General features: G+C 39.5%; 1 protein-coding gene across 1 annotated transcript in view; it reads left to right on the plus strand.

Moving 5' to 3' along the window:
• Positions 1-27409, plus strand: part of ST8SIA1 (ST8 alpha-N-acetyl-neuraminide alpha-2,8-sialyltransferase 1) — an 86645-nt gene that overhangs the window by 23894 nt on the left and 35342 nt on the right. The window contains exons 2-3 of the mRNA XM_010002955.1: positions 11085-11194; positions 16560-16652. Coding sequence (XP_010001257.1) covers positions 11085-11194; positions 16560-16652 — 203 coding nt within the window. The remainder of the gene's footprint in view (positions 1-11084; positions 11195-16559; positions 16653-27409) is intronic.

Genomic DNA, 27409 nt, shown 5'->3' on the forward strand with positions numbered 1-27409 from the left:
CGCCGGGAGCGGCGGGGCCTCGAGCTGGTGCTGTCGTGGAAAGGATGGAACAGGTTAAAGTTAAAAGACTGCCTGACTGATGCAGGGACACTGAGAAACAGGATGCATTGGCTAATTTTCACGGGTGGCCCTACCTGGAGCAGGAATCTGGAGGGGATTACCTGAATCATATGATGCTAAAACCGAGGGAAGCACCAAGGTGGTGAAAAACAGGCACATCAAAAATGAGTTTTGTTCTGTATTGCCTTTCAGTAGGCTGGTATTTGCCTCAGTCTGCACAATCTACTTGGACTTCCAATTTTCGGATTCTGATGTGTACACTGCACTCCTGAGGCTCCAGTCTGAGGTTGGATTTGGTCCCTGAAGCTTAGCCTTCCTGTTTTGCTGTGCCTGCACTAGAGAAGCAAGTCCCAAATGTACTTCTGTGTAGGCTTACAAGAAATGACACTTTCTGATTGGTTTTTGGGGGGCCTACACTCTTTATAATGAAATGACACTTCCCCTTTATAGTCTTACATTACCAAGTGTTTCATTAGTGGTATAGAAGCAGTTGTTATTTATTTAACTCAGTTTATGCTAAGTTATTCAAACAAGTTCATTAATTACTCTCATGTCTCGATTTGAAAATACAATTTAATGAGTTTTATTTTCACTACTGGAAAAAATAGTTTATGAAAAGGAAATTGATTCTGTAATTGTAATACCTTTTCTCCTCTGCCTCCATGGACTTCTAAACTTCTGGTTTTATAACCTTTAGACATGACTTTTTTTTTTTCTTTTTTTTTTTTCCCCAAACTATTACTTGCTTTTCAACTCTTATGTTCAGGTTTTCTTGTGTGGTTAGTTATATGGGCCAACTCGGTGCCATCTAGGTTTGTGGATGAAGGAAATGCTAAAGGCGTAAGACACAAATTCATGCAGATTCCTGACCTGGCCCAGATATAATGGCTCTTTGGAGCTGGGTGCTTTTATTGATTCCCCAAACTGTTTCTTATTTCTTAGTGTATTTTATGTATTTGATTTGACTGTTTGCTATGGGAGGGGGAAAAAAAGCGATTGCTCACTTCTCTGGATTCATGCTGTTCTTTCATCCAATTCAGTAGTGCATTTAAATGAACCCACTGTATCTGTAAGATGATAGTACATGTTGGATTTTTTTATGTTTCTGAGCAGCTCAATATCATAAGGCTTTTTCATCCACTGGGGATGAGTGGGAATTGTTTGGTTTTTTTAATCAAAAGAAAGATCAGTCAATAAATCTGCATCTGTTCTATTAAATTTGGAATTTTTAAGTCTAAAATTAATCTTACAATAAAAAGAGATTCCCTCCTTATAGGGAAAGCTTTCTTAAGAGGCTTAATTTTTGATTGAGAGAGAAGAAAAAAACATACTCTGCTAGTATTAAAGAAAGTCAACAGTGCTTCCATGCTGCTAGAAACCAATCTGTGTTTAAATGCCACTCAAGTTCTAATTGCAAATTTCCTAGAGAGATCAGTCCTTGCTAGTTGTCTTTGATGGGTTTTTAACAAGTGATTCTCAATAGATGTCATTAATTCATCTGAACTATTTAGAGGTAACGAAAAGGTAAGAAACATTCTTTTGTTCATGGATCTTTTCCTTTTAGAAGCCCATTGTTTGAAATACTAGCTAAATGGAAGTGTATTGCTTTTAAGATAGCCTGAAAAAATAAAAGCCAAAGCTTTAAACTTTGGTGTCTATCACATGATAACTAAATCTGTATTTTTGTGCCTGTGTAAGCTGATTGATTTCCTTTGCTGCAGCTTCTTATTCATATCAGAGGGATCAGAGGGCCCTCAGCTATTCAGAGTCATTCCTTTGTTTAAGTGTTATTGTCTGTGATACAAGTAGAACTGGAAGCCTTTTGTACTTTTTATGAGCTGAAACTAACCTTATTTATTGCATGTAGGGTGTGCTACTAATAAGATTATAGAGAACTTTGTGTTTCTATAGCTGGCTGAGCTTTTCAGTAAATCAAACGCAGGAGTCTCCTGACACCTTCTTGAGTCCTCCTCCTCCTCCATGCTGTCTTTCCTGCCCCCACCCATGTTCAATTCAAGCTGTTTTTGCATTTCACAATTCTTTGTATTCTGTTCATGCAATTGTAGGAACATTCATAATGCATCAGTTCTGCAGGGTTAGGATTGATCTTAAAGTGCTTAGGAGCTATGTGTTTGATTGTGGATTGGTCCTGGCAATAACCTTGCATGTCCATGAAGCTGTGTTGAGAAATCCTTTATAAAGTTGGGAAAATGAGTGAGTAGTACCCCTTACTCAAACAGTAATTGGTCTTGCAAAATTTCTGAATATTTTCCTATCTTTCCTGACTGTGTTGTCCCATCCTCTCACAAGAAATTAATTCAACATGAACATTCATTTTCTACATACACTTACCCCAGGCATATGTAAGCAGATACCCTCCAAGTTTCCTTACTCTCTTGGTTGCATCTTGTTGCTGTTGTTTTAACAAAAACTTTTGTGCATAAAGGTTAAAATGTGTCTCCATCTACAGTAACTTCCTCAGCTAGGAAATTGTGCCCTGTAATGCAGGAGGCTAATTTAAAAGTTTATATTGCATTTTCCCAGGCCTGCAGAATAAATTGTTAAACTCATAAAATAGTAACTACTCTTGTTTAGTAGACATTCATGGCATTAAAAAGTAGTGTTTCCCCCTGAAGTGATTATTTGTGCTTACCCTTGTTTCCATGAAGCATCCAGTCAAAACTCAAAAATGTTTCAATGTCCTTTGTTTTACATAAGCTTAGGGAAAACAGAGAAAACGTAGGGCGTGGGCAAACTGTTCAAAAGCAGCACCTGAAAGTTAGGTTTCTACTCCCAAAAGATGCAGGGTTGCTGCTAAGCAAATAAACACTGGAATACCTGGTGTGCCTGAATGTCTTTCTGCCACCAAGTGCCAGTGAGCTGGGAGATGAATTGCTGCCTGGGGTGTAAATGCTGTACAGTGCAAGCATAGAAGTTTGCTTCAGTTGACATCTAAGTGGCATGGTGTTGTGTACCTGCCTCTGGAGATGCTGGCAAAGCAGAGCAGGGCTGAGAGTCCCACACACAAGGGATGGGGTTTTCCTCAAAGCTCATCACTGCATCTTGTGATGTGAGGTGGTCAAGGTACAAGGAAGAATTTCCTGAGTGTTTCTGTGGCTGTGGGTGGAGTTTAGTGATTTGACTTAAGAATCAAAGTTTATCCTTGTTACCACAAAGGATGAAAAAAAATATTTAAAAAAAAATCAAGTGTATGAGAAGGTGTTTAGGGAAGCCAACATAGGCAGTTATTTACAAGTTCTAGTCAAGCAGTTTTTCAAGGAATTTGTACATTATTTTTTCATTTTGTATAGTTTACATGGGACTGAGTTCCTCCATGGAACATCTAAATGCAGCTATTTGGAAGGAAACTTAAGTCCTTATGAGGCTTCTCAATTCAGGGAACGGTAGAAATCATGACATCTTTCAGAGGATGGGACACCATCCTCACTCCCAGTAGGCTAAGTTCCTTTTTCTGAGTAATCACGGACTAGTATTTCCTTGTTCTCATTTTTAACCCAAAGTTTGGAGTTCTAGAACGTTTCAGGCCATAAACTTTGGATCCAGAGATCGTCCAGAGCTTTGGAATTTCCCACCCATTATCATGTCCTTGTCTCACAAGTCACATAAATTTGAAGAGCATTCATTGTTTAAAACACTCTTTACGGTATACCATCAAGAATCTGTTCTCTAAAATAAATTGTTACACTCTGCAAATGTAATTTTTTTTTTTTCCTAATTGCTATACTGTGCTATCCTGGCTGTACAAAGGCTGATTCCATTGAATTAAATGCCACAGCAGCAATCTGAAAGGTCCTTTTAATTCACAGCAAGTACTCACTTGCAGTGACTTCATGCTGGGTGGAAAGTGATTAGGCAGCACACGGTCTCAAAGTTCCTATTGAAAGTAGAGCTTGAACTAAAAGTTGACTGCCAGCTAGTTACTGGTACTCCGTGTTTTTTTGTGAATATGCAGGTATGTTGCAAAGCCTTCTCTCTTTTGTGTGTGGTTGCTTTGCAGATAGTAGCCTGTGTGTCCTTTTGGGTATAAGAGGGTTTCCTGCAGCTGCAGAGTGATGTGTTCAGTCTCCTAAGTGGTCTTTTGCTGTCCCGTGTGCCCATTTTAAGTATTTCATAAGATATTAATCTCATGAAAAACAATGCTGCCTGAAGTACGTATCTGTGATGAGCACAAAGTCTACATAAGCTTGAATGTTTAATTCCACTTCAATCCTTGACAAAGGCATGCTTGTGTGCTGCTGCAGAGAAGCTTGCCCCAGCTGGACCACTCTCTGTTTATGAGCAAAGAGCTCCAGGTTTGAAAATTTGTTAGTTAGCTGTGCCTCTGTGGAGCAAGGAAACTACTAAAAAAACCAAGAAACTACAGAAGGAAGCTGGAGGTTCCTTTTAAAATCTGTTTCTTATCTCCTAGAGGGATTTTTCATAGTCACTTTCACAGTTTCTTTCTGTAATAAGTGCTTTGTAATCAAATATTGGTGTTTGGCCGTATCCGAGTCCAGAATTTGAAAAACCATGCTCGGCTTATTTTATTAATAATGACCATACATAAAAAGGGCACTGTCCTGCATACCTGGGGATCAGTCTGGCAGGGGCTCTATTCTGATCATAGAATCATAGAATTGTTAAGGTTGGAAGGGATCTTAAAGATCATCAGGTTCCCACCTCCTTGCTATGAGCAGGGACACCTCACATCAGGCTGCACAAGCCTCATCCCACTCAGCCTTAAACACCTCCACGTGAAGAGGCTTCCACAAACTTCCTGGGCAACCTATTCCAGCACCTTAATACCCTCATGGTGAAGAATTTCTTCCTGAAATTTCTAACCTGAATCTCCCCTCTTTCAGTTTAAAACCATTACCCCTTGTCCTATCACTGCCCTCTGAAATCTGATTCTGTTCCTCAAAATGACTCTTGAATATCCTTATTCCTCTCCCTCTGCTTTGTGACAGCATTACCTTAGAGGCAAGGTTTTTGACTTCCTTCTTGCTTAGCATTTCACACATTATTTCATGATGGTGTAATATAGAGAATTTTGTGGAAGTTGTAGCTAACACATGCATTTAGCAAGTCTCAGTGGAACACAGATTATGATTTTGACAGGTTTTGCACATGCAACGTTCAGCTTTCAACCGTTCCACTAATGTGCTTTTGTAATACAGCTTTGCATGAACACAAAACAATTTAGGAATCAAATGGCATTGAATAAATCTGCCAGTGAAGCATCACTGTGGTTTCTTAATGTGTTAAAATGCATGCATCTTCTAGCCCACAACATTTGCTCAAGATTTATCTCGTGGAAAAACTTTTCTCTTTCCAGTACTTGCACACAGACATTTTCATTCTGATCCATGTTTCTTCTGCCTCTCTAGACAAAAATGAGATCTAAATTATTGTTAATGTTTTAAATGCATTTCAAACTTTATGCAGTTATTTCAGTCATTAGCTACAAACAGAAAAACCAGGCTGATAATAGAAGGTAGAAAATGCCTGAAGTTATGATTTAATAGATACAAGACCTTTTAGATAACAAGGCACCCAATTTTAAAGGTAAGCTTCTTGGGAAGGGAAAAAAAAAAAAAGTCCATCTTTTATTTTTCAAAATTTTCAATCTTCACCAAAATCCCCCACCCTTTATTTTTCAAAACTTTCAGTTTTCACTAAAAAACCCCAAACCCTAACCCTACGCATTTTTTTTTGCAAAACCAGTTATTTTCCTAGCAAAATAAAAATTAGTTCTAAAGGAGAGAAAGACGAACGTCACTTGTCTCCCTGCGATGACATAGTGTAGGAGGTGGGCTGAAAAGTCCCCTCTTTTAGGAGGAGCACTGTGATGTTCATCACCTTGCTGTCAGTGGTTACCCCTTGCTCTGAGCCCCTGCACCCGGGCCAGGGCAGGGGACTGGAGCAGTTTGGTGGAGAGCAGTGGGTGAAAAGCAGGGAAGCACAGCTACCCTCCACACCTCCCTGTAGAGAATGTCATCCCTGACTCTGATGTTCTTTGGAGCCTGTTGCCGTCAAGCTGTCCTGTCTTGACAGCTCTGTAGGAGGAACAAAAGGCCCATCAGACTGAAGATGATTTGTAAACAATGAAGAAGGAGCATTTGCCACCCTGCCATGGTTGGCAGCTTAAAAAACCAACACCATGTTACCTCTGGCTGACACACAGAGGTTATCCTTTAAAATGTCAGTTACTTCCTTATGCAAAGGTTCAAGAAAATGTATTAAGAGCTCTATCTGGCTTCTTGTTAGCTCTCAGGGGTTTGCTGGCTCCTTAAAAAAATCAGTAGAACAATGCCCTTCTCATCAGGATGCTGCCTTCTTAAAAGGGACAATAAAATCACAGCATCTCTTGCAGTTCAAAAAAGTGTATTTAAAACACCATTTTATTCTAATATATATTCTCAGTGTTTTCAATGTTTTTGACATCTTCAGCATGAAATCAGAGGCTGAACACTGTAATTTTTCCTGTTTTCCTGGTTGCTGATTAAAGTCTTTGTCAGGGAGTGGGCAAAAATTAGTGCATTAACAACCTAACAATGAAATCAAAGTGAATTAGAGTAGCATTATTGAAAATAAATTATATTTTGTTAGTGCTGCATAATGTTCTTTTAACAGATAAGAATGATTTATTTCTGCTTAGATGAATGATGAAACTAATCAGTGAATTGCTGGATAGATGCTTTGTTAAATTAGTCCCATATTCAATTGGGAATCTTTGATCTATTGCTTTGTGTGCTTATTTGTCATAGAATTCATGGGAGGGGAGTGTGCAGGTTGTTCTTTCATTTACAGGAGTATAAACTTGAACATCTTCATTGATTATTAGTGGAGTTTCATTGTTTTAAACCAGGGAAAATGAGACAATGGGGCCTTTCCATCTTTGGTTTTGTTTTGGGGAAGCCTTTTAAAAACTGCCTTATGGAGTCCTTTCTAAAATATTTTTGTAACTCACTTTTAAAGGGATTTTCATCCTTCTCATTTCCAATGTGCAAGATGGTTTCAGTTAACAGTATTTTCAAATTCTGTGGTAATAATTGCTTAAAATGGGGATGAGTTGGTCACTTATTTTCCCATTTTCTCTGTTACACTAGATGAACTGATGCATTGCTGTTTTCTCTAGTCCACCCACAGGACTCCAGCTGTTCATGAAAATTTTATGAATTAAGAAAGTAACAAATGTGTTGACAAAGAAAGTAACAGTTTCAGGAAGCTACTACTAATTGAAATGCTTTTGTTACAACTTTACAGTCCAAACCTAGCATTTGTTAGACCTGCTTAGAATCCTAAGGAGAAAAACAACTGAGCTTTTTGTGAGCCTTTAGCATAAATGACAGCTGGGTCCCCACACTGTGACAATGTATGTGGTGTTAACTGTGAGCTGACAATTTGCCTAGCAAAGAATTACCCTTCGGGAGGTAAAGAGGGAAAGAAAGCATGAGAGGGTTTTTATAAGTCCTGTGAAACACAGTTTGGTGGTAATAGAAACCTACAAGCAAGTTTGGGTGTACTGTTTAGTACTATCTCCAAATAGCGCAGTCACCTTGAAGAAAATTGCCTCTTAGTGAAATTACAAGTAATGCTTAAGTCTATTTTACAAAAACAGTAAAACCAGTTTAGTTCTGCAGCATGTTGTAACATTCTTTTAACTCTAGAAGCCCAACATAACATTAAAAAAAAAATATCTGAAGACAATTAAAAAAAGCTAAAGGCAGATCACCCACACCAAGAGCATAGCATAAGATCACTTGACATGAGGAAACAAATCATTATGGGACTCTGTCTTTGATGTTTTTAACCCTCACAGGAAAAAAGATAACTCCAGGTTTTGATAATGAATGAAGTATTAAATTAATCCTTACATCCACAGTGACAAAGCAGTGGTAGGAACAGCAAGAGGATGCAGGAAAACATCCTGAAAGTCTATTAATGGTGTGGAAAGCGAGGGACAAGCTGTGTCATTCAACAATTTTGCTTAACCTGTCTTCACTGCATATTTTGGGCAGCCCAAAGGAAGAAATGAGTTGATTGCTTATGGAAAGGCACAGAATGAAACCCGCAGCACTTAAGCTTTGAAGAGACTCAAAGTGCTTTTGTCTGTGTTGTCTGTCTCATGAGCATCCTTGGAGGAGGGAGGGGAGCATGCGGTCCACACTGATGTCCACTGCAGGGGACTGGGTGTGCTGCTGCTGGCTAGATTACAGGGTGGTGGTTTCCCAACAGTTTCAAAGCCCAGGACCCTCCCTCTTCCTTTGAAAGAGGGAAAAGAGAATGCCTTTTGCAGAGAGTAAAAGGAAACCAAATGTTTTCTATTTTCCTATGGGCAACACCTGGGTTTAAGGCTTGCATGATTTGTGTATGGCCAGGCAGTTTTGCTGGACAAACAGGCTCCTGAAATCCCCCAGAAGTTTGAGCAACAATACAGATCTGTGATTTAAATGCTTGAAGGAAAGTCTTATGCAAGATAACAAATGCAGGCTTCTCCCAGCTGATCCTAAGCATTTGCTCTTCCTTGAGCTGAAAGCAGCTGAAATCTCACCAAGCAGCAAGGTCACCTAGGTCTTTACAACCAGCCTCTCCCACCCCTGTTACAGTACTGAAACTAGATCTTCTTCATAATGTCTGTAGATAGTGTGTAGGTGTGGTCTTCTGGAAGCTGCACCTGTTGAACATTTTAAGCTACAAGGTGATGTGTAGACTCTGATGTCTGTGCCATGTCTTCAATTTTCAGTACTTTGCATGGGGAAGCAAAAGCTTCAGTGGGCTCTTGTTGGCACGGTGGCTTTTCACAGAGTACTGTGCTTTTCCTCCTATGTCTGCAGAGCAAATGCATTTCTTCACAGATTAGGCAGAGGGACAACCACCATTGTGATGTTACCTGCCCTTTCTACGTTCCTTTGACTCCCTCAAATCACCCTGGTAGCCCTGATCTTGTTAGGTTGTTTCTTGGACTCTCCAAGGCAAGTGTTTCAAAGCTTCACATGCTTTTGGAAACAAAAGTAGGTATGCAAATGACAACTAATATTATCAACGTTGAATGTGCCAGGATGCAAGTCATCTCAAGCAATATCAAAGGCTCTTTGCAACTCAGAGAATCCTGAAGCATTTAGTAACTCCTAACTGCTTGTTTGGGGAACTAAAAGTCACTCAATGTGTACTAAAGCCATACAATTTATGTGACAGTGTGTCCACTATTAAAAGCAAGAGTTAATGGAGGCTGCCTTTGTGGTTTGTCACAGCCCTGCATTTGTATAACTAGCTCTCCTGGAAGAAGCTTTGATATATCTTAAATAAGAAAGGTACTGTTATTTATAAAGCATCTCTCTTCTACATTTTCTCTGATTTCCACTGCTCCAACTCCCCTTAGTGAGCATATGAACTCTCATTTGGTCAGAGTCATCTCAAAGATGAGATGTCCTTTGAATGTCAAGATATGCACCTAGTTCAATAACTGTGTAAACTAAAAAATGTTCTTGAGAAGGCAGATGCAGGATAAGAATGTATCTGCATGCCCAATATTCTTCCAATATGCTATTCCTGGGTTCCTAGCAGTAGCCAGGCCTCAGGAAACTAGAACTATTTTTCTGCTTTAGCATGTCTTAATCCAGAGTTAAGATGAGCAGAAGGCTTTAATGTTTTTCATTAGAAAGCAGGCTGTGGCTTTATAGTAGCTGAATGAAATCTTATTTTCTGAGGAAAGAAGGTAAAGCAATTAAATATAAGGAAGAAAGGAAGTAAGACATTAGAAATAAGTCCTAACGTACACGCAGGTTTTGCTGTAATGCTGGGTCTGTTTTCTGGACCATGTGTAATGCCTGCTGAATACAGATGCAATGTAAGATGTGGCTCTATGCATGAAAGTGAATATAAGTACTGCCAATGTTCTACCTTGTCCTCTTGAAGAAGGGAATTGTTTTGTGATGCTGCATCCTGTCACCATGGCATTTGCATTCTTGGAGGCTTGTGCAGTAACTTTTGTCTCTACTGCAAATTCAGGTTTTGAGAGGCATGTAAAAAATAAATAAAAAATCCCTGCACAATTTTTTTGCATGAGGAGAATATTAACTCTCATATTCTAGACAAATTCCGTTCTTTAAATCACACTGCTTTAAATTCATAGCCTTTTACCACTATCAATTTATTTATTTATTTATTTATTTTCTTAAATATCCTGGGCTGCACTGATGCACTGTGTGCTGTTCAAGTGGCTGTCCTGACCTCACTAACAGTGAATGACTTGGGGCTGACAGGAAGGTATCTCACCCATAGTTTTGAGGTCCTCTGGAATGAAGATTATACAGATCCAGTTTATTACTCTGTTTGATGCATAAGATAGCATGACAATTTGACCTTGCACTTTAATGCCCTGCTAAGCTGTGACAAGAGCTGCTTAGTTAAAATGGTCCATTCTAATTTTAATTTATGCTGTGTCTAGCCAGCTGAGTATTTAAGGAGCTGCAGTCAAGCAGCCTATTTTTTCTTAAGGTTTTGGAGCAACCTGTCCCAGCAACAGGAGCTGGAGTGACTTCTGATTCCCAGTGCCTTTCTGTCATCACCCCATTCCCTGTTCCTTACTTTCATCCCCGGAGCTGCCTTTTGTATATCAGCTCAGGAAGGTCACTTTTTTTTTTTCTTTCTTTTTTTAATCCTTTTTTTCTCTGGTTGTCCTTTTCCCTGTGTCCATGCAGTTTGGCTAGAAGGCTTGCATGAACTGCCTGGCTTGGTCAGTACCTGCATAGGGACTTTAGGCAGTTCTTGTTTTGCAGAGATGTTACCTTCTGCCTCATGTTTGTTGCTTCCTGGTTTGGGGAGTGGGGATAAGACCTGTCCTATGTCTACTTACTGGCTTATTTCTGTACTTTTAATTTTTTTTCCCCCCTAGCTTCTAATTCTCCCTTTTCTTTCAGCACTTTGAGCCCTGCCAGCTCCCTGGGCTTTCCAGGAGTGGCTGCTACAAAGATGCATGTGTTCTCTCCTCTGTAAAACTGATCCTTGTTTTGTGTTGCTAGGCTACTCCCTTCCAGCTGCCACTGAAGAAATGCTCCGTGGTGGGAAACGGTGGGATCCTGAAAAAGAGTGGCTGTGGCAAACAAATAGATCAAGCAGATTTTGTCATGCGGTAAGACAGAAACCTCAATGATGCATTGTCACCCCTTCTCTCTGCTAAGTCTTAGACTTTTCAAAGCTATTCAGTTGTGGTTAATCAATTATAACTTGCCCTATGTATCCCCCAACCATCCCCCTAACAAGATGCCTTAAACAAGTGATTTGTGTAAAAGTGCAAGGAGAGAGAGGCAAAAAATGGAGTTTTGACTGGCTTCTGCAAACGTGCATTGTGGGGGCAATCTGCAGATGGATGGGTTAAGGTTGTGACAGATTGTGTAGTGTCACAGAGAGGTGCTGAAGAGCTTTTTTTCTCTTTAATTATGCAGTGTTAGGCAGAGTCTCATCCTGCAACGAGCTCTGTCCTCTTCAACTCTAAATGCCGTCATATGCAACCCATTGAACTCCAGACAAGCAGGTCCTGATTTATGAGACCTAAGAAATAAGTTGGAACAAGCTTATTTATGTGTTTTTCATCCCTCAAAAGTGATTTCTGGCTGACCTTTCTGAGGAAAGGCCAAACCTCTTTCCTTGATGCAGAATTTTTAGGATTCCTTGCATTTCCTTTCCTCCCAGCCTTCCTGAAGTTATAGGGACCTGTCAGGAGGTTTGTTGAACCAGCTACTGCTTTCATGATTGAATTTGGCACATTCTAGTTCTGCATTCTTTAAGGAAGAAAGTCAGAAATTAGTTCCTCCCTGTTAAACATGAGCAAGAAAAATACTGTGAGGGAGAAACTAGAGAAATGCTCTCAAAGATATAAGAAGTGGAGTTTCTTTGGGTTTTGAGATGGATGCATAATGAACACCCATTTCCACAAGTCTCTTTGTTAGATCCTGATACAGCATAAAGCCATACAAATTTGCTGCAAACCAAACAGTATTACTGTAATTTCTAATTTGCATCTCAAAGACCGAAAATGCCTTTCAACATTAAAGCAAAGAAATGCAACAAAGTAAAGGCAAAAGGAAATGTATACTTAGAGCCTTCACAGAAGAAAAGATGGAAGGCACAGAAGGAGAGGGGCAGTGTGCTGATTGCCATTACTATAAAAGTCCTTAGGTGTTCCACAGACTAAATATAAGAAACTGCAGGATATGTTATTACTGTAGTAATATTATCTAGAAGCAATAGGAAATGCTGTAGGAGCAATCAGTTACAGAAACAATAGAAACTTTCATTTAGAAAAACCAACAAATACAACAAAGCCAAACAGCAGTTGTTGTACCTTCATCAGAAAAATCCTTTTCTCTCCAGGAAGAATAAAGCAGCCATTATCTGTACAGAACTTATTTTGAATTGGAAATAAGTGATAGAGAAAATCCTGCAAAAACCCTAGTAGCTGCCTACAGGCTGTATTATATCAGTGATGTGCAGCCATATTTATGGGAAATGTTTCAGTTCTTTTAGGTTAATATATCACTAATATACCACTGGGAGAAAGTATTCTTATAGCAGATGGAAGATAGGATTTAGCTGATCTTTTCTAAATCTGATTCCTCTAATGTGAGAGCTGAGAGAGAAAGAGCACATAGTGACTTGCATAACATGTTTCCTTTTATTACAAAGACATGTTTGTAATAGCTTTAAAGTATTTCTGTAGTATGAAATACCATGCCAGGTTTTGTCCTTGGTCTCCCATTCACTTGGTTTTTGGTTTCACTTTTGTGTATTTGCATAATCTCTGTCATATGACTGCAGCCATCTTCTCTGATGTATTGTAATCACTAAAGGTTAATTAATGAATTTAAACTCATCTCATCACTGAGCATCTTCTACAAACACAGTTGTACCAACACAGATTAAAAGAGCAGCAGTTTTCAGCCCCTGAGGTGTAGCATACTGCATCTGCAATGAAAAAGGTGTATGGCATATGGTCTACATGTTTAGGTACTGTGGTTATATAGGCTCTTCTTCTGACACCTGGCTGGCATTCAAGTTTGTAATCGTTATTTCTAAGAAAAAAAAAATTGTTTTGCCCTCTCCCTTCCTGCTAATGCTTATTTGAAGGGAGAAGTTTTTGGTATTAAACACTAAGTGATGTTTTTGTCTGTATTTTGACAGAAGACACATTTTCTTGGCATTAGATTTTGAAGAAATATTTATACATCTCACAATTCTTCCTTTCCCCCAACCACTTCCCATGCCTTGCTATGGCTTGTACATCTCCCAGAGAGGGGATTTATCTCTGTAAAATAGCAGGGAATTGCAGGGAGTTCTCCAAGCTGTTTGCTGCTGAATTTATTCCAAAAGTAGGAGCAACTTGTCACTATTTCCAATCTGGTAGTGGCTGTCCTGTTTTGGGCAAGCTAAGCTATTGCATTTTCGTCATGGCTGTGCCATTCCATCTGGCCATACCAACCCACTTGCAGGTATGATGCAGTTTGGGGTTTGTAGACAAGTCCAGAGAAATATGTCTTTGCCTTATGCAGTTATTGTCTTGACACTAGCTGAGAAAACAAAGGAACAAAAATGGATCTTTGCAATTGCGGGCCACAAAGGAACAAAAATGGATCTTTGCAATTGCATCTTAAATTCGTATTAGTGCTCCATTGTTTACTATATGTACATATATAATATTCTAAAATTGTTAGATAGTCTCCTAGCATCTACCCAATCAACATGCATCAACCAAGTTACCTGGATTATCTATCTGCCTGGTGAGGGTTAAAGGATCCTTCTTTTTTTTACCCTTGCATCTGTTTTTTAGGGTATATCTTTTGTGTCTCGCTGTGTTCCCCAGCACTCTGCTGACCTGGTCAACAAAATAATCTGACAGGCCAAGAAATTTCTGTCAACTGACTGATTTCTTGCTGAGTTTCCTCAGGATACTCACACCATTGCTTAACGCAGAATAATCTGGGAATGAGACTTAGGAATGGAAAGAATTAATGTGTTTAAATGATGCAGCTGGGACAGGCATTAACAAATGCAGTCATGAAAAGGGGAAAACGTTCCTGGAAACTTTGTTTTTCTTGGTGAACAGGGTTGAATGAATCTATTTTCTGTATAGGTATGACTTTGCTGTCCTTCTCCTTGGCATGATGACATGAATGTAAGAATATGGTTTTGAGAGCTGGTATTTGCATGCAAATACATGCAAATTAGCACCACTGTGTTTTCTCTTAGGGAATATGGGATGTTTGGGATTAACAAACATTGCAGGGAGTATACTGTGCACACTAGTGCCCCCTCCAGACACTGACATTGCAGAGAACCCTAATACATGGAGGTGTGGCCAGGAATTTGTGCAGCTTCATTTGTTGCACTCTGTGATTCCAAGTGCCTGGCTCTCTTCTCTGAACCCTGCAGAGGTCAGTGAATGCTAACAGAGGCAGTGGCTGCTGTGCAAGCAAGGGCTTTCCTTCTGATGAGACTGATGTTCCCAGCATGGCAGAAGAGTATGGCAACCTGTAGTGCAACAGCCCAAGGGTTTCTTGCCGTAACCCCTGGAAACTGCTGTAAAAAGGGAACTGTAACTCACTTCCCCAGCTCCTGCCTCTCACTACTGTAGGGAATAGGCCTCTGAATTACTCAAATAAAAAAACTGGATAAGCAACTCATTGCTGTTGGACTCAAGGGTTTCCTGACTGAAGCCAGCTGCCTGGAGGATGCATGCAGAAGAAGAGGGCTGCTGCAGGGTTTACTGGAGACAATGATGAAAAAAATGGCATCAAACTTCACAGGCATAAGACCTGCAGCAAAGGAGCCCATGTCTCCATAGTGTACTGGGAGGTACAACAAATGTTGATCTTAAATATATCTCTTCATGCATTACACTTACTTAGGTAACCCAACACAGCATTTGCTGTTAATTAGATGGTAGAATATTGTCTATTCATGCTCGGTCACTGACCTCTGCTTGACACTACATGCTTTTTTTCAGCAGAAATGCCACCTAGCCAGTAACTCCCCCAGATTTTTCACATCATCTTCCCCCCATAGAGGACTCTACTTTTGCTCTTTCAGAGTAGCATTCTGTTTAGTGTGAATTTTCATTATGCCACTGCCTGCTCTCTTCCAGTGCTGGGGCCTCATCCTCCGTAGAGATCATTGTTTGCAGAGCTGAAAGCAACCAGGGGCTCCTTGACCCTCTTCTTCAGGGTCAGCGTTTGCTGAGCATGAATTCTTGCTGGAAGCAGGAAGAGCCAGGAGCTGGTGTCTGGGCATGCTGCTCACTCTCTCTTACCTTGTGCCTCCTGGCTCTATGCTGCACTTTTCCAGCCTGCTGCAGAAAACCAATGAAACCAGCACATGCAAAGGGGGATGTCTTTGTTCAGTGGTTGAACTTAAAAATTGGAGGGTAGATTTGGTTATGGTAGAGCCTGCAACCTCTAAAAAAACTTGAAAACAAAAGAACAAAAAAAGTATTTTCCTGGAAAATATCCAAATTCTGCTTGCCTCCAAGAATCCTGCTTCCATTCTTGCCTTTTAAGCATCAAAAGTATAGTTCATACCTTTCATTTTAAAAGTTTGACAAATTTTAATTGAAAAATGTTTGGCACCAATTTTTGGTGTAATTGCTTTGTGTTGAGTAGATTTCTGCTGACTGCAATTTTTGGAGCAGTGCATAGGTTTGGATGTATTTTTATCAAACATACTGTCTTTATCTACTGTGCCTTCTTTTTTCTCCTTGATCTATACTATTGAGCATTTAGGACTGTTCATTGCCTGGAAGTTTCTTTCTGCTTCTCTTTTTTGGAGTCTTGTCTCTGCTTTCCAAAGTAAATTTGCTCAGTCAATTTATCTTTATTACCTTTTCACCTTGCCCACCAGAACAAGGCTGTGGGTGGAACAGAGATGCACACTTTTAAAACACACACTTAAAATTTTTCTGTGTTTTCTTGGTAAATTTTGTACACTGAAGATACCCCATAGTGCAATATTAAAAATGCCAGTTACCTGTTGTTTGCAAGATGTGTAATGCTTGTAATGCCACAGAGTGGTAACAGTCTGGAGCCTGGTACTGGTAATCAAGACAGAACAGAGTGAAAAACAGAACTTTAAAATAATCTGGGAGAAAAGACTTTGTGATGGATAACAGCCTCTTCTGCAGCTTTTCAGCCTGTTGGAAACATGGGTTTTGCTTAGTAGTTACATAAGATCATCTCTGAAAAATATTTTATTTCTACATTTCCCCACAATCTGGTACAAAGATGTCCTATTGTGCTTATATGTATGGTACAGTAGGGAGCATTTATAGTTTGGTCTAGTATTTATACAGCACTTTTACATTTTCTGGTAGCTTGTTGTATTTTTATTTTTTTTAAAATAAACCACAAACAATAAACACCTGCAAGCCTGCTGATTAAAAAAGACTGAGGTTGAAGCCTGTCAATCCTGAATGTCATTTAAAATCTCAACTGTCTTTCTGTGCACAGGTGCAACCTTCCTCCTCTATCCAGTGAATACAGCAAGGACGTTGGATTGAAAACCCAGCTGGTGACTGCAAATCCCAGTATAATTCAGAAAAGGTAGAGAGCATATTGTTCCTTCTCTGGCTGGGGAAAACAAAAAGAAAAATGCTTATTATTATATTATCTGTGTTATAGATATTTGTGCATCAGAGTTATGTTCTTTCAGATCTTCTGATCCAGGAAAAGGAACTGGAGGAGATGAAATGGGCAATGGTTTGGTGTTAGGTGAAATAACGCAAGGCTAAACTTCTGATCCTTTCACTGTAAGCAGGGAAGCTAAGGGAGGCTGGCTTCTTACAGAGCAATTTATTCTACCATATCCTCCCACAGTGCTTCCAGCTCTCTTCCTTTACATGCTCTGGCATGTGCCAGAGGTGCTTTGGCTGCTTGCAAGCCAGGCATGTACTACTATGAGTGGCCCAGACTACTCTGCTGGTCAGGCCAGCTGGTTGCTGCATCCCACAGCTAATGAAGATGCTAATTTGGGTTTCTCTTTCTGTCACCACTGATAACCTCTGGGTTCTTACTGTCTTTGACTTAGGGGTACAGAAGTGGTTAGGATGGAACAGATCGGCAGGTGGTGATCATACAAGCCTTACTTTCTTAGGAAACTGGGATAAATTGCTGTTGTGTATTAGAGTTGGTTGAAATTTTCCAAATGTCAGTAGCTGATGAGAGAGGGGAAAAAAAAAAAAGTCAGCACCATCTCACTTGATTTTGCCTTCTGGAATTTTAATTGCTATGTTATTTGTTTATCACCTGGAATGAAGTTAAGTTGTTCTCAGGCAGAATGAGATTTGGTAGCAACCTGCCATGTTCCCTGGAAAACACAGAGAAAAGGCACAAACCAAGGGGATGAACAGGAAATGATTAGGCATAAAGGAATATATAATGCAGGTAACTGGGATGTGCAGAATTGTGAAAGGAAGCAAAGCAGGAAATAAAATGCATAATAGAAAGCCAGGTGTTTTAGAAACAAGAAAGGCACAGGCTTGGAAATGGATGTTTGATTATATTTTTCCTCTCTATCAGGAATGTAAGGATTCTCTAGTTTTGTGTATGGAAAAGATGACAGTCTTTGACAGTAGAAAAGAGAGGGCGAGCAGGTGGGGAAACAGAATCGTACTCAGCCTCAAGAGCTAATTGCAGGCAGACTGAATAGGAGACAGCACAGAAGTGCTTTTGGGATGAGATAAAAGCAAACCAAGCAGAATTGGCAGAGGATTGCACCAGGTGGTAGGCAAGAATAGGGAGCTGCTCAGGGCAGTGGACATGAAGATGTGGAATCTGAAAATCCCGTGGGGTATAGATGGCTAATGAGGTTGATTTAAGTGGGATTAAATGGTCAGAACATCTCATTGAGGAAAAAAGATTGGTTTGGCCATGGCATTTTGCATAAAATGAAAAAGAGCAGTATGAAACGTGAAGTTTATGAAGAGCTTTACAGTTATCAAGGCAGAGGATTATTAAACTCACGGATATTTATTTTGCACCCTCCCATCTATCAAGGCCTAGAGAGGAAAGCCCACTGTGCTTAGCATTTTTGAACAGAATAGGAAAAGGAAAAAGAGTTTTAGCGATGGTACAGGGAGACTGTGGAGCTACAATAGAGAAACTGTGGAGTTATCCAACAAGGAGGAAGGGAAAGAATGAGCAGATGGTTGAAGAAGCAGATGGAGTGAGTGTGAAGCTACTTTGTGAGAGCAGGATATCATAAGGAGGTCTGGAGGGGAGGGAAAAGAGAAAGGGAGGAGGAATAGATGGGGAACAGGAAACAGGATTGTGTTTCAAAATGAGTGGACGATAACTGTGATGCAAGACCTTTGATGAGAAAGTAATGTGGGATGTACATCAATATGTGTATTGATTAGGAAGAGAAATACAACCAGTAACTGAGAATGACAGCACAAATTCATAGCTCTGAAAATTGGCAGAAACCTCTGAGGCTTGGAGCTCTTTGAGAGATCTGACACTTCACTTCCTCTGCCTGGTCAGGTACATTATTTTTTTTACATAATATTTTGCCAATGCTTCCTGTGTGCTGTCCAAACTCATTATTTTACCTCCTGTGTGTTAAGTTAGAGCTGGAAAAAAGTGTTACATCTTGGAAGCTAAAATAGAAAAAAAAGACTACTGCTCTGTCAATTTCTATGGAATGTCAATAATAAATTTATCTGGAAAGAAGCTTTTTAAGGAATTAAGACTGCTTATAAGTCCAGACTTTCTTGAAATTCAAGGACATTCAGATTGGTGACTGATATGTATCTGTTTCTAAGCTGTAAGTTAACTAGTTTCACATAATGGTATTATTCATTATAATTCTTCCCCTCTCCTCTTGTCCTTACTTTAAGTAGGTTGATGTTGATAAGGCTTGACATCTCAATTATCTCTCAAGTGTGTTTTGGCAGATTTAGTGAATTGGTCCTGCAACCCTATTCGTGGCTTCTAAAAGATATATCCTTACCAGATAATCTATGATGAGGCATCTTATATAGGGCAAAATTTTTATACCAGGGATATGGAGACAATTTACTGTGTTGTTTTAAAACTGGAATTACTGCCTTTATAAAACTAAATTGTTGGCAGTAATTATTGCAGAGTGATGCCTGAGATACCACTGTTTCCCTCCAGATTTACAGCCTTAGGATGGCAGAGTCATGATTTTAATCTGGGAGTACATTGACTTTAAAGATGCCTTCTAAACATTGTCTTTTGCAAAACTCAAGAGATCAAGTTTGTATTCTGTTTTCAGTGGGAAATGTGACTGTGCAGGTAGTACAGTTTTCACTTGTAAAATAATGTGCTAATTTCTCATTTGGGTTTGAAAAATGATGAGAAATCTCCTAATTTAACTTTGCTTCATATAATACAGAAGTACTGACAATTGACATGATATGAATTTCCCCAGAATTTCCTGAATAAGAGGACGGACACATGATGACTGCCCCAGTTTCTTTTTCTGTCTAAAACATTTCACAAGCATTTCCCTTCAATTAATATTGAAACTCACAGTCCTTCAAGCCTGTGTAAAATTCTTTTTCTCACTTCGTATTCAAAACTTATCTCTGTCAAACCCTGGTTTGAAGTTGCAATTGGGATTGAAATGTTGCATAAAGCTACACCTGGGGCCACTGTGACCTCTCCCACCCTCCACCCCCCCTGTACTGTTGAGGGACTGCAAAAAGATTGCTATCTTTGATGTTTCCAGTTCATTCCCCTACCACCCTAGTCAGCTTGGCCTTGACTGTAGGGAACCACTGTAGGCAGAAGATTATTCTGTATTTGTCCTGGTGTATATTTTCTCTCCATGAGTAGCTGCTGTTAAGTCTCTTCTAGGAAAAAGACAGTGCAGTAGCAAGACCTGTGACGTGTCTACAACCATTTTTAGACTCGGAGAAAAATCAACAAGGTTATGTAATTTACAATTATTATTTCTATAATAAGAACACTTGTCCACAGCTCTGGAGAGGAAATAGTCAGTGGGTCATATGTGAACATAAAAATGCTTAAATTGGTAGTGATGATTTTTTATCAATGGCCTAATATTTTTGATGAAGGAATACAAAGAGTTTGTTTGGGCTGTGGCTATTACGTGTTTCTGAAGTCTCTGACTCTGAGCTGTTTCAGAGAAGCAAATTCTAGCAATTTCTTATCATCTTCAACAGCTTTTGCAGATGTCATGTAATAATACTCTTACCTTTTGTCTAAACTTTTAATTGAATCCACAAATGAATGCTGTTTGCAGCAGTCTTCCTTTCGAGTTCTTGTGTCCGCTTGCTCTGTCTAACCCATGCACACATACATTACCATTCATGTCAATATAATAGTTCAAATAGATGGCTTCCCAGCATCCAGTAGGTTTCAGATTGACTGCTGTTTGTTGGTGAGTATTCTTCCAGAAGTTGTGTGTTTCTGACCTGTGTAGAAATCATTTCATTAGAAAATGGCATGATGATTCTGGCAGCATTCTTTACTTGCCATAATTCAGAACTGGCATAAGCCCCAGAGGTACGTGACACTCACCTCCCAACACTGTCCTTGGGACATAATCCGACAATCAGTTGAATTATGTGAAGCTTTTCCCCCTTCACTTCTCCTGATGCTGCATTTTCGGGGTGCTGATGGTGCTGGAAGGAGGGAGGACACATGCAACTGCTCCAGGCACTACTAATGCTGCTTTCAGCTTGAGGAGCAGATGGTGAAGAGGGACCTGGGGCTACTGCCCATTGTATAATGAGTAATAAGACCTGCTCCTGTCCCTGGAGAAAGCCCTTGCTGCCTCCTTCTTGCCTCTGAAGGCACAGACTGAAGCTGCTTGGTCTAGCAGGAGAGGAGAAGCTCCTCTGCTGAAAAGGGCCAAGGTGCCTGTCCACACCTCCAGCTCTCCTCCGTAGCCACTCTGGCACTGCGCAGGTCCCCACAAGCTTTATGGGCGCAGAGGCTGCAGAGCCAGGCCGAGGCAGAGCTCTGATGCTTCTCTTTGCTATCCTCTCCCCTCAGCACGTAAATCCGCTTGGATGAGGACCGGGTGATCCCTGTATGTGATTAAGGCTTTGGAGGTTACTCTAATTGGATTAATTATGAAGCTTTCTGTGAAATACTTGCACTGTCAGAGACAGGATGAATGTGTAGGTGATCCATGTTCCTGCTGCTGGAGCGTTTCTACTAGAGCGTTCCTTGTTGCTTTGAATACAGAAATAAATGAGGGGTTAGTTGAGGTGGTGTCAATCTTCCTTCTTCAAAATGTGGATATTTTTGTTTAAATCTTTATAGTGGATCTCTCAACAGTTGTATAATATTGCCAGTGGAAAACAATCTAACTGAAACTTGGATAACCAGGTTTAGGATCAGCTGTTACACTTTGTAGCTCAGTAGGAACTTTAGGAACTTTGAATGTGAACTTTTTTTTTTTTTTTCACTAAACTGATTTACTTTTTTTGATCTCTGTGATGTTTGACAAGTTTTTGGTGCATCCAGTTTCCTGCACTAAAGCAAGATGAAGGAATGAGACTAACGGCTAACAAATGAAATGATTCTGCCTCTGAGCTTTGAAATGTCAGTTAAATACCGCTGTTGTTTATTAGGTTCCCACAAAATTTGAGTGGGATTAAATTTGCTTTCCATTTCTTTCTGCTTCTTAGAGCCAACTAATAATCTTTCCTGGACCTAGTCCTGAAGACATCTTTGAATCCAATTGACTTAAGCTGTTAAGAGTAAGAAGTTGAAACTGAGGCACTTACTTAATTTTCTAAAAGGTGCCTTCACTTTCTATTAAACAGATCTAAAATATTAAGCCCTTTGTTGACATTCAGGAAAATGATACATGAGATTTCCTCTTGACTATGTCTCTGTGTAAAAACTAAATATCCCATTCCTAGGTAGTTACATTGTAATTTGGTAATTGCAAAAGATCAGAAAAAGAAAGAAACAAATCCACCCATAAAATAAGTTATTGAAGGAAAACCCCTTGTGCTGATCTTGTCCTTTCTTGAGGAGACGGGTGATGAGAAGATCCTTCCTTGTGAAGTCATTTAGTCACCAGATTTTAAATATTTCACATAGACGTTCTTCTTTCATTCCTGATATCTAGATATAGCTCAGGTTATTTTATTGAAAAGTACTCCAAAGTTATAAGAAGAATTGTTTGAATTTACACTGCAGAGCAGCCCTTTTGTGCTCTTCTACAAAAACTGTGAACGTCTATGCCACCATCAAGGGGCCAAAATTTCTGGGAAGCACTTCTTTAGAGACAAGCCTATAATAAACCCTCCTGTATAAGGAGGTTGGTTGGAGCCCCAGTTGTTGATAATGTTTTCTCTCCTCTAATACAAAGTTCCTTTAAAAGCTTTACATTTATTAACAACTGAAGCCGTGGTTTCTCTCTGTGAGGAACACCTATTTTTGTCCTCATTCAACAGAAAAAGAAGGCAAAAATGCAGTGATGCAGAGGACTTGCCAGTGTTACCACAACTGAAATATGTGGAAATATGTAGCAAAGCCATGCTGTGATTAGGACAGTTTGATGCTATTATAGCTATGCCATTAAACAAATGGCTTTTACTGTCATATCTATGCCCTCTCTCCTAAATTTCCAGTGTCTATAATCTATTTTCAATTAAGAAGAATATCTAGAATACTTAGGAAAAAAAAAATGGTTAATCTGTTTTGTATTTTTCTCTGGTCTTTACAGATGAGATTTAGATTTATTTTTTTTTTTTCCTTTTAAAAGTAGCAGAGTTTGGTTGCCAAGTCATACTTTTCAGTGACCTAGAAATCCTAACCTGTGTAGGGAGACTTATGTGGAACACTCCTTTGCAGTCAAATCAAATATTCCCAAATGCTTTAATTAATTTAAGTTAAACCCTATGTATACAGCTCCAATTTTTAAGTCAGCTTTTGAAATCATAGCAATAGATCAATCACACTGGAAAGCATCTATCTTCCCACTATAGAGCCAGTACTGGAAAAGCTGTGGGAGTTACTGGCTAGGTGGCATTTCTGCTGAAAAGCAGCATGTGGTGTTAGGTCAGTGACTGAATATGAATAGTCTATGTCCAACCATCTAGATAACAGCAAATGCTGTGTTGGGTTATCTAGGTACGTGTAATGTATGAAGAGATATATTTAAGCTCAACTGTGGTCTCAGCTGGGGAACTGTACTCAGTTTTGGTGCCAGATGTTAAAAAAAATCCCAAATGCCAAACATGGAGTGTCAACTGCAAAGTGCAGGAAGAAAGAGATCTAAGAAGCATAAGCCCCAAGGAGACGACTGTTGGATCTAGAGATGTCTTAAAATGTACTGGTGGCTTCAAAGAGAAATGTCAGTTGTTGTTGATGAGATAAGAAAAAATGGGCTGAAATTTTGGGTTAGGAAAATGAGAACTGAGAGGAAAATCTGTGTAATACGAAAGGAGAGAAGAAGGAAGAAGGAAGGTGTCCCCGTTTGACTTCCATCATTTTATCAGCTTTAGTTAGAACACACTGTTGCTAGTTAATAGAGCTTGCTGAAATAAAAAAAAAATCAGTAAAAGGAAAATTGGCTTCATCCTGGCTCAAACCAGTACAGAAAGACTGAGTAGAGCTGTAACAGTTTCCCAGGGGTATGGACAACAGCTCAGCAGCAAAATCAATTGCTGGATATTAGGAAGAACGAAAATCTGTGTAATACGAAAGGAGAGAAGAAGGAAGAAGGAAGGTGTCCCCGTTTGACTTCCATCATTTTATCAGCTTTAGTTAGAACACACTGTTGCTAGTTAAAAGAGCTTGCTGGAAAAAAAAAAAAAATCAGTAAAAGGAAAATTGGCTTCATCCTGGCTCAAACCAGTACAGAAAGACTGAGTAGAGCTGTAACAGTTTCCCAGGGGTATGGACAACAGCTCAGCAGCAAAATCAATTGCTGGATATTAGGAAGAACTTCAAAGAGAACTTTTATAAAAGTATCCATGTTACAGTAACTTAAAGGGCTAAGTGATAAGGGGATGAAATGAGAAATTAGAAATGAAATGTCATTAAATCATAGTTTGATGCTTTATCTTAAACAAAAAGAAATGTTTTATTAGTAATTATTGTAAAGCAGAGAGAAGAAGATACCAGGATTAAAATAATCCATTTGGATTTCTCATTGAAATGTCTTCAGATTTCAATTCTAATGTGTGTTTACTGCAAAACTGGAGAGGAATGGGATGCATTATCCAACATAAGCATTTGTATGTCTCCTAGCTTACACTGGGATTTTGATGATAATAATAGTTATCTCTGTTGTGAGTGGCATTTTAATTGCAGATTTTTGCCTTACCACAATCACCAGTGCTTACCCATATGTGCTGATATTCATTAACACATTGTCTCACACATTTTCATTTTCTTGGCAAGCCTTTGCAGGAAGACTGTTGCTTTTCAGGTTGTTTTTGTTTTGTTTTGGGGATTTTTTGGGTTTGGTTTTTTTTGGTGTATGGTTGGGGGTTTCCTCCCCACCTCCTGGTGTCTTCTTAAGACCACTGTATTGGAGAGTCTGCCAGCAGTACAGAAAGACAACCAGCTGTCTGATTTTCCATTATTAGATTCACGAAATGTGAAAGCTATATATGTCTTTGAGCTTTTAATGAAGGTTCTCTTTTTTCATCCGTATATTGTTGTAGTAGGACTCGATACGAGAGCTTTTAAATCCTACTGCCAATAGGTGGAATGGCATACCCAAGTACCTCATGTTTAAGTATGTGAGTAGTATCTTCAAAGTCAGTGGAATAACTTGTATTTTGCTGGATCGAGCAACCTAATGTCTCATATGAGTGACCCATTTTTTCGGGGTAACATCCCCAAAGATTTTTAAGTGCCTAATCCTTGTATAGGTAACTAATCTTTAACCCAGATTTTTCTACCACTATCCCATCTCTTAGCTGTTTTCAGATATTTATTGGAAAGCAAATATATATATATATATTTATTTTTAATGAAGATACAAGGCATCCTGCAATTTAAAAGACTGCGTATAACAAGAACACAGAAGACTGCTACTTTTCTGCTGTGTGTCAGATTGTGACATCCTCACTTTTTCTTTTGTTCCTGTCTCTAAAGAATAACTTTCACTGTTAGCGGCATCTGCAGCCGTGTGGTCCCATAAATGTCACAGAAAGCCTCTGAATTCAGGAGACGATCACAAGACTCTAAGAATTATCCTCTGGGCTTAGCCATAGGCCAAAAGCTTTAGGTTAAGCATAGATATAAAAACAGCAGAGAGGTTAATTAGTATCTATTTTCTCATTAACAGTGGAGAGGATTGTTTGGAATGGGATCATTTAGCTGAGAAGACAGGTGGGTTTAATTCCTCTGCTGATCTCTGCTGATTTGTGAGGACTTGTGAGATCCCAGTGCTGCTGATCTCAGGCAGAGGTTGAGGGGCTCTATGTTGGCTTCTTCAGCAGCCTTCAGTCTGGGCAGCAAAGTAGGCTAGGAAAACAGTTTGCTAGGTTGGTCAACAAGAGCTTGTGCCTTAGAAGCCCCCTCCCTGTTCTTATTTTTTGCACTCTCAACTGAGAAGGACAATATCTGGCCAATCATTTTCAGACAGAATTTGTAAAATTAATGCAAAAGTATTTGAAATTGTTTTCTGTTGGCGTTTTGTTTTCATGGACAGTATTTCCAGTCATACAGCATCTGACAAGAGTTGCTTGTTTGTTATCAAAAGCAACGTTTTTGTCAATAAAAATTGGAGAACATTATTTCAGTGCAAATTTCAATAAGAAGACTAAATCAGTAGGACCTAGAATAGACACTGAAGGAAAGGATAAATGGAGAGAAACACCAATGTGGAATCCTTGAGAGGAACAGATTGTCTCCTGGTGTGAGTCACCATAGCTCCCACTGCAGTGCTTTAGACCCACCAAAAACCTGACTGGGATTTCTTTTTTCATCAAGGAGGGTTGGCTCTTATATTCATGTTGCCTTTGCTGGACTTGATTTCCAAGCCAAAAAATGCTAGAGGATGTGGATGAAACAATCTCTTCTTCCCAGCCTGCTCTGGAGTCTGGGCAGCCTTCACTGCCTACCCTTAGTGCTGGAAGTATAGCCTGTCCTTTGAGAAGGACGTGTAGGCAAGTTGATTTGTTGGAAAACATCAAAACTGAAGAGGCTGCTTGGAGAGGCAAGGCAGAAGCTGATGCTTCATAGCTAAGCCATTTGGTGTAATTCTTAACTGGAGAGTTTTCATCTCTAGGTACCAGAGCTGGCTCTGTTCTAGCCAGCTGGCACCCCAGATTCTGTCCCGTGTGGAAATCAGGACACCTTTTTGACCCAAAATTGGTTATTTCTCATAACCAGGTTAGTACCAGCATGTGTAGTTATCTCAGCACTATTGTCTTACTGATGGTTGCTGTGTAGAATTAGCAGGTGGCTGAAGTGCACTTCATTAGTCATGAAGATTGTCTCACAAAAACCTCTAAATTACTCCTAAACAGTCCACACCTAGGCAAAAGCCTGTTACTTCCCTGGGAGGAGATTGGTTGACATTTGTTGTTTTCCAAACTATTACACTCTCTCTAAAGCTGGATATGCAGGTAAAAAAAATCTAGGAATGTGAGGCTATGACTCATGAAATTTGTAAGCAAAAACTGAGCTGACTTAAAGGACAATAGGTCTGAGTCAGAACAGACTGCTGTATCTTTCTTACAAGAGGATGCTGTTAAATTGCTAGAAATCAGTAATGCTGTTAGAGAATATTATGAATTATCAGCCTTTTATGTATGATAACACAAATAGACTAATTTTCAGTGAAAATACACCCCCAAGTACAGGCATTTTCTAGTGAAACTGCTGTTTTTCTGAAAAGAAAAAAATCCAGTTTTAAACCTGGCATTTGCATTTTATTGCCTTTAGTTTACTTTTGTATAAAATTTGGGAAGTTGGTGGCTGTCAAGTTATTTTTGTTTGTTGTATTTGTTTGGATAAATGTTTATTCATAGAGATCCTTGTAGGGTGATACACTTGCTTTACATGTGACTGACTTACCAGATCATTTAACAGGAATGTTGGTTAATATGGCATGAGAAGGCCCAGGGTTATCAGTGAAGGTTGGTTGCTCTGGTTAGGTAGGCAGACACAGGATTTTGGTCAGGTTGCTCTTCCAGGTGCTGGTTCATGCAAATAGTTGATAGTTTCTCTGAGCAGAGTTGCTGGAAGATTGAAGTAGCGTATGAAAGGATGAGTGTTGCTCTCTGCATGACAGCTTTGGTGTCATTTTGGGTCAGATGAATGCTAGCAGCTAACCCTGTCTCTCAGATTTTATGAAGATCTAATGCTGAGCACATCTAAAATAATGA

Source organism: Chaetura pelagica, unplaced genomic scaffold, assembly GCF_000747805.2.
Source record: "Chaetura pelagica isolate M959 unplaced genomic scaffold, ChaPel_1.0 scaffold117, whole genome shotgun sequence".
Lineage (NCBI taxonomy): Eukaryota > Metazoa > Chordata > Aves > Apodiformes > Apodidae > Chaetura > Chaetura pelagica.